Below are 7,755 nucleotides of genomic sequence, written 5' to 3'. Positions count from 1 at the left end.
ATCATTACTTTTCAAGAGGGCCTATTAAAGTGTGCAGACATTTAATATCTGGTTATTGAAGAATTTAAAGGGAATTATATGTTTGGGTGGCATCAGAGATAACATTTCTTAAAGTTATATTTTAGAGAGAGAAAAAAAATTTGAGTGTTTGGGCTACCCACTATGAAGCATTTCATAACAGCCGGCCTGTCCCAAACGCTTCTATAGAAAGTAAGACAGCAATGTGTCAGGGCTGGCCTTTTGCATCATTTTTCTTAGATACCCAAAGTGTAAATTTCAGCAACTCCCAAAGCATGGTGTGCTTCTGTGTCATAGTTCTCTTCACCCTTGTAATGACGGGTTCAATGTCTAACTTTCCCCGTAAAATCCCATGTACTTTGATGGAGAACAAGATTATCTTACTCACCAGCGTATCCTCTGCACTGTGAATAGCAGCTGAAATACAGCAGATATGCAATAAATACATTTCGTTGGCTAATTATTTGGACGCTGACAGAAGATGAGAATCACTTCATAACAATAGGTTTGGAATTTGCTGTGAAGTATTTAACTTTTTTTTTAGTTAGGATCATGGGCTAGAAGGCTCATGCATTTGGAATCTAAGATGAAACATTTAAAACTGACAGTTCCCCAGTGGGTCCAACCAGATCACTCTGATGATTGAAAGACACGCAGTAGCATCCACACACCCAACACTTACTAACAGCGTTGTTTATTATTTAGTTGATTATTCCATTTTTTTTATAATTGTACAATAATCCCTTTAAACAATACTGTTATACCCGAAGCTGGTCACATTATAGTCTTTCTTCCTTCTATAGAAGTAAAGTGGGTTTTTTTCACACTCAGTTTTTTAATAGAACATCTGAATATCAAGAAGTGTAATTAACTAAAAATAATGGCCGGACCGGACTCCATGGAAAATGGTTGCACACTCAGAGGTCTAATGCTGTCACAGTGGGTCCTGTCCATTCAAGAGGAGACACCGGCGGTCTCGCGGGAGCCCCAGAGCCGGGAGAGGGTGGGTAGACATAAGGGACCCCATTAAGACCTGTTTGGCAGCTTGGAAACTTGAGGTTGATTACTGGCCCAGTACCACCACCCTTTCTAGTCAGGATGGGTTCCTCCAGGCAAGCTTCGGGAAATGTCAGGGGGTGATGGCGAGTGTCTTCCTAGGGCAAAAGCCCCCTGTTACATCCTCAGGGGGTCCTAAGACTCTCTCCTGCCCTATTCATTTTGGCTTTACTTTTAACTGACAGTAGGTGGGACCCAGCCCTAGGGGTTGTGTGTATAGTGTGTGTGTGTGTGTGTGTGAGGGTGCGGGGGTGTATACGGAGTGTGCTTGTAGTGTGTGTGTGGCGTGTGTGTGTGTGTGGTGTGTGTATGGTGTGTGAGGGTGCGGGGGTGTATACGGAGTGTGCTTGTAGTGTGTGTGGTGTGTGTGTGTGTGTGGTGTGTGTGTGTGTGTGAGGGTGCGGGGGTGTATACGGAGTGTGCTTGTAGTGTGTGTGTGGTGTGTGTGTATGGTGTGTGGGATTGCGTACAGTGTGTATGTAGCATGTGCGTCTGTGGGTGTACACGCACACAGGTGTGCAGTGAGGAGGGCACCAGGGACACTGAAGGAGGAAGAGAATCACAGAGAAGGAAGGGACCCCAGCCAGGAGGAAAGGTCACAGACAGGAGAAGACAAAGACAAAGAGATGGAAAGGAGGTGGAGGGACTGGGAGAGCCGGGAAAAGATGGAAGGAGAGAGGGGGAGAGTGAGCCTCTTTTATTTTAATAAAACAGAAGGAGGGGACCAAAAAGGGTGATCCTGAGGTCCCTCCCTTGTCCTCATTCCTGGCCCAGGGCTCGTACCGGACCCCCTGCCTGGGCAGGAAGGTAGCGCAGCCTTGGCAGCCTCCCACCCACACTGCGCAGACCCCCTTCCTGTGCAGACTTGAATAAAAGGACAGCCAAACAGGAGCAGCGGCACAGAAGCTCTGCCCTCAGCCCTGCTGCTGGTGGGTGTCCAACTGTCTACGGCATCTTCCTCTCTGCTCCCTCCCGGTGAGGGGCTTGTCCCTTGAGGCATTTTACCTGAGGCCCTGCATTGACCACAGTGGCAGGGCCGAGTTTTCTGCCAGCCTTCGTTCCAGATGTGGGGGAGTCTCTGAGGCAAGTGCATTCTAGAGGGCAAAATAAACCTTTAGATCTTTCTCTGGAAAGACCCAGACAGCAGATTGTGCTGGCAGTCTGACCGGAGGCTTCAGTCCAGGCTCCAGAGGGGAAGGCTCATACTGCAGACCGTGTCCCAAAGGGCACTTGCCCCAGCGGCAGAGCACACTGTGGCACATCTGTACCATGGAGGGTGGGAGAGGCCAAGATCTCTGGGCAGGCCCCCCATGGAGCTTAGAGCTCGGACAGCTGCCCCGGCAATACTGAGTGTGGTGCTGAGCATGGCACAGGGGTTGAAATCCTGTGCTCTGAGTCCGACCGCTTGAACCCATACAGTAGTTCCAGCAGATAGTAAATGAGGCATTTGGGACAAGTTGCATAACCTCTCTCTGCCTCACTTTCCTCATCACCGAAATGGAGCCGAGAACAGGACTTCCCTTACGGGGTTGCTGTAAGAATTCAGTGGTATGAAAGTGCTCAGAGCAGCATCTGCATACAGTAAGCACTCAATAAATGTAATCTGTCATTATTACTATTCGGAAAAAAATTAATATGGCTCAGTGACTGGTCTTATGGATCCTGCATCTCCTTCCTGACCTTTCTCTTATGTTTCCAAATGAGGAGCCCTGGTCAAAGGCAGGGTGGCTGAAAGAGTGTATTCAGGCCTCCAAGGTGTTCGGGGACAGCGAAGGCCATTGGTGGTCCACTTAGCCCTGCAAAGCTCTTTCTGAAAGGCTGGGCTTTCTGTTAGCTGGGCCACCATTTGTGCCTGTGCCAATCCTCGGCCAGTGGGGCAGAAACAGGGGCCTGGCCCCTACCTGCGGTCCATGGAGCCTGTCTACACAGAATCACTGCTACTCCTGGCCACTAGATGGGAGGGGAAATTGGTGGAATTCTGCTGATGGTGATCCAGAGCAATGATTTGCAAAACTAGCAACATAATTTAGCAAATTTAGCAAGAAGGGAGGGAATGGACAGAAGCTTTCTGTGATCAGTAATAGCCTTAGTTCACTAAAACACTGACGTGGAGGTGTTAACCCCTCCTGGACCACAGCAGACATCAACCAAGGCTTATCTGTCCCAGCTAAGCGGTGCAAACACTGAAGAGAATCCAGCCATGTGATGTATACTGGTGGGCTGGAGAAGTCCATCCTGGAGGCACAGGAGTGTTTTAAAATGATGAACTATGCTCCTTTTCTAAAATGTGGACTGCTAACTAGTCTCCCAGCTAGACTACTCTGAAGATGCATTTGACAGGTATCATGTTGTTGCCTCTTAAAGATCATATTGTTTGGAGGAGAGGGCAGAGGCCACAGGAGATTTAATGCCAGTCCTGTCTTAAAATGGGGAAGGAGCTAAAAATCCAGAAGACCCACTGGAGCCCAGAACAGAGGCTGAGGTCACATGTGAGGTGTGAAGATAGCAATAGGAGGGCCTGGGGGGAGACTCATGAGACCTACACAGGCATCCCCTTCCCAATGTTCTTACTGTCTTTCTCTATGAGCAGAGCTTAGGCTCCCAGATGCTGCCTGAGGAATGCCTGAGGCTGGTCTAACAACTTTCTGGCCTCATCTCTGTCCCCAGTTGCAAGGGACTCAGGAACTCAATGAGCATGGGGTGCCTCAACCTGATGGACCTTCACGGGAAGCATGACAGAACTCTTCTGCATTTTGATGAACCTCTTGGGAGAAAAATAAACAAAACAAATTAACCACAAAACAAGCCCCAAAGTAATCCCCTAAAGAGAAATGGCGCTGCATGAAGCCGCTGGCTGGCACGTTGACTGACCATGCAGATGAAGAACATCAGTCCGAAGAGGTTCTGCAAGGAGCAAGGATCACTTCCTCCCTGGTTTAGATGTTGCCTGTGGAGGTTTTAATGTTTCATTAAAAAATATTAAAAATCCACAAACCAACCCCAATGTCCCCCTCCTCTCTCCTGCTTCCTTTCGGCAGCCGCTCTCTGGCATCATGGTGCTAGATGTCTTTGCTGTCCCCATAATCGTTGTAGGGGACACTAAGGGTCTGCTCCTCGCACGTCTTCCTGAGGTCCCGGCTGAGCTCTGACCAGTCAAGTCCATAGGGCTTGATCTCGCTGTAGCGGCAGCCCAGGTACTTGAGGGAGCTGCGGCGCAAGCTTATCTTGGGTTCCCGAAGGAGTCCATTGCACCAACTGCTGAGATCCCCAAGCTGGGAAAGGATGAGGCCAGCTTTCCTGTGGATTGAGCATGGAGGAGACTCAGGTTAGAAAGAAGAGAAGGCGAGAAAGGCACATAGTGTGAGGCTCTCAACTTCAAGAGGGCAGAGCCTCATTGGTTTTTCTTACTGTTCTATCATTGGCATGTAGAACAGGGGGTTTTCCATAAACATTTGTAAGTGAATGAATGCATGAATGAAATAATAGGATGGATGCACAAAGTGGGGCAGGAACCAAAATGAAACAGAGAAACAAAATGCAATAACAAAAAATAAAGAAGAGAAATTAACTAATATTTTGGTGGGAATGCATGCCCTTTAAAAATCATAGAGTTGGCAGTCTTGAGAGACAAATCAAATCAATTTTCTTTAAAGCCAGTAATTTATCATCATTAAATGACAAATAAGGTGTTTGACTGAATACTTCCCTTTGCAAGGCTATTTCTGAACTGAGTAGAAGCAGCCGATATATTGAATTTCAGGGGATATGAAATGTGACTAATTATGCCTATGTGGAGGTAATTATAGCCTGAGGGTGAGGACAATAATTCCCTTGGTACGCATTGACACATGGTCATTCTTTGGGAAAATGCAGACTCTCAGTGGCACACATCACCCACTTAACCTCCCGGTGAGCTCCTGCTCCGTTCCACCATCTTCCTCAGGAAGTAAGGAGGCCACTGCCATGGAGCTCCAACTGAAGGAGGGGGAAAGGAGGTGATGAGAGGGTGCCTGAGCTGCTGCAGATCCCTAGAGAGAAAGGAGCAGAGGAGGGCAAGTTCTCCCTAAGTTCACATGCACTGGAAAGGAGTGATCCCTGCGGGCCAGGAATAGAGAGTTGAGCCTCTATGCATAGCTTGGGAAAATGGGCTATTACCATGCTCTGTCCCATTGCTGTGTGGGCTTCTTTTGGCATGCATTTCTGGTGTCAGAGAGCCAATTCTCAGACCTCACTGGCATTGACTCTGAACACTTAGGATGAGTGAAGGAGCAGGAGTCCCTCACTCAGCTGTGTTCCCCTTCTTCAGAGACCTAGTGACCAGAGACCCATGGAAGCTTGAACTTGCTTGAACAAGCTTAAGTGAGGCTGGAAAATGCTGTTCTGGAAAGCTCAATGAACGGTACCCCTTGCAGCATTTATCAACTTCTAGGCTACTTTCTCATGTGAGGAACCATCTTTTTTCTAATTTAATCAACAATTCTTTCCAGAAACTGGAAGTTTCTGCACCCTGTTTAGTATGAGCTTTCAAAGAACAATAACCACGTTCATTTCATTGCTCTTCTTCTGTCCTGGCAGCTCACTGCATTCCTGGGAGGGCATGCTGAGAGAGGGGTGGAGATGATGCGGGAGGAAAGGTGTTGAGCTTTAGCAGCAAAGTCAAGGGGCTAAGAGAGTGTAAGGTCTTTGGAGAGGAAGTCATATTTTCTCCAACTTCAAGGGTGGGTCAGAGGAAATCAAACAAACACTCTGCCGACTAAATAGTATCTTAGGCAGATGCTCTCTCCTCTGCCTATCAGCTTTGCAGTTTGGCCAAGCGGGCTTTCCAAAAGTCATCATCACCAAGCACTCTGGCAGTCCTTCCCCTTAATCTGTCCTGTACATGTCATTAGTTGCTGAAAAATTCTTGGGAGGTAGAGGAAGGGGGATTGAAGGAAGAATGAGGGGCAGTATCTGCATCATCTTCAAGAAATGGATACAGGAACACATCCCAGCCATCTTTTCAAACAAATGGATTTAATTAGCCCATGGGTCTTTGGACTACTTTTATTGCTTACTTTTTTTTTTAATAATAATAATTTGGGTCTGCCTTGGCCATCTCTGAGTCTGTGGCCCTGTCAAAGTATGTCAACCCTCAACTCAATCCGGAGGCCTCCATGAATTTTAACAGAATTGGATTTAACTGAACTGAGGGGACCTTTCTGCCTGCTCACAGGAGCTGTGTACCCCACAGACCCTTTTCCATTTGTTCTCATGGCTAACTCCAGAGTGGGTTGACGTATCTCCATGCAGAGGGCCTTCTCTTTCCTCTGGTTCTCCCTGAGATCCACAACACCAAAAAGTAAAACTTTATTTTCCACCAGCTGATGAAACTATACATTTTTTTCTAATATGTAGCCTTGAGAACCAGGATTACACACGAAAGAGTCTCCCAGGAGGAGAGTTTTGGGAAAAGAGCGTATGGTCAGCAGCAGGCCTTACTTTGTGCTGAGATCCACATTTCTTCCCCTGCTTACTTTCTTCATTAACCAATTTTCCTCCTGACTCTTGAGTTACAAGAGAGAAATTTTTAAAACAATCCAAATACCCTTAGAAATCAAGATGATACAGGCAATGTTAGTGCTATTCAAATCGTGGCGTTTATGTTCCCTAACAAAGAACTGTAGATATACACTCAATAGATGTCAGAAGGAAGACGAAGGGCGGGGCGGGAGCAGAGAGGAAGGAGGGATTGGAGGGAGAGGTGGAAGGCAGTGAGCAGTGGGGGAGAGAGTTACAAAGAGGGGATGACATTAGGTGAGAGTAATAACAAGGGCAGGAGTAATGATAAGGTATTGAGCAGCAGGATATTTCTCAATATGTTTCTGCTTTCTAACCTAGGATTTGCTTTTTACCAAAACTGAGACAAAACAAATTAAAAGTCCCTTATATATTTCCTTCCGTGTCCTGGTCCATAGCAGTGGCATCTGTTTGCTCAAGGGCTCCCAACCTTTATAAACTTCAGGAAATAATTTATGGAATGGAGAAAGATTCTAGCTGAACTTACACATGAAATCATTTTATTTCAGGAAGATAATCCTAAATTTCTTTCTTCCTTCAAAAGTAAGAAAACAGGGAGAAATGTCCTGCACACTGGTCTTCTAGGAAAGTTTATAATTTCAGGTCATAAGAGGCTGGGTCTCAGGACCCTGAGGCTGAGTCTCCCTCCAGTTTGGTCAGAGGTCAGATAAATGGGGTGACTTTTGGGCCATACTTTCATTCAGCCCTATTGACTGGAGTGCAAGAATTCTCTAAGTGCTGGAAGATTCTACAGTGTTGATTTTCTTTTATTTTCCTTCTTTCTTTTTTCTAGTCTCACAATCCTTGCCCTATTTTTTTTTTGTCTTCAAGGGTGCCTAAATAATTTTGAAACAGATAGGGACTAACAGTCCTGTGAAAAGCCTCTTCACCGTATCTATGGGAAAACTCCATATTTCCAGGGAAATCTGTTTTTCCCAAAGCAGTAATATACAGCCATGATGAACAGAACAAAAGAAAGATGATATCTCTATACATTCTTCCCATTCCTCTCTTTTAAAGATCTCTATTGGTGGTGTGCAATTAAAAAGCAGTGGGTATTGAGTATTGGGAAGTTGTAGCCTTGAGGCCGGAGGAGGTTGGCAAACACTATCCTAACTTTGGTCA

General features: G+C 46.3%; 1 protein-coding gene across 1 annotated transcript in view; it reads right to left on the bottom strand.

The window, feature by feature from the left end:
* Positions 1-696: 696 nt before the first annotated feature.
* Positions 697-7,755, bottom strand: part of ASTN1 (astrotactin 1) — a 292,192-nt gene continuing 285,133 nt past the window's right edge. The window contains exon 23 of the mRNA XM_014845333.3: positions 697-4,371. Coding sequence (XP_014700819.1) covers positions 4,134-4,371 — 238 coding nt within the window. The 3' untranslated portion in view covers positions 697-4,133. The remainder of the gene's footprint in view (positions 4,372-7,755) is intronic.

The sequence above is a fragment of the Equus asinus genome, chromosome 25 (assembly GCF_041296235.1).
Source record: "Equus asinus isolate D_3611 breed Donkey chromosome 25, EquAss-T2T_v2, whole genome shotgun sequence".
Lineage (NCBI taxonomy): Eukaryota > Metazoa > Chordata > Mammalia > Perissodactyla > Equidae > Equus > Equus asinus.
The sequence above is the reverse complement of the archived record's forward strand: the minus strand, read 5'-3'. Positions and strand labels throughout refer to the sequence as shown.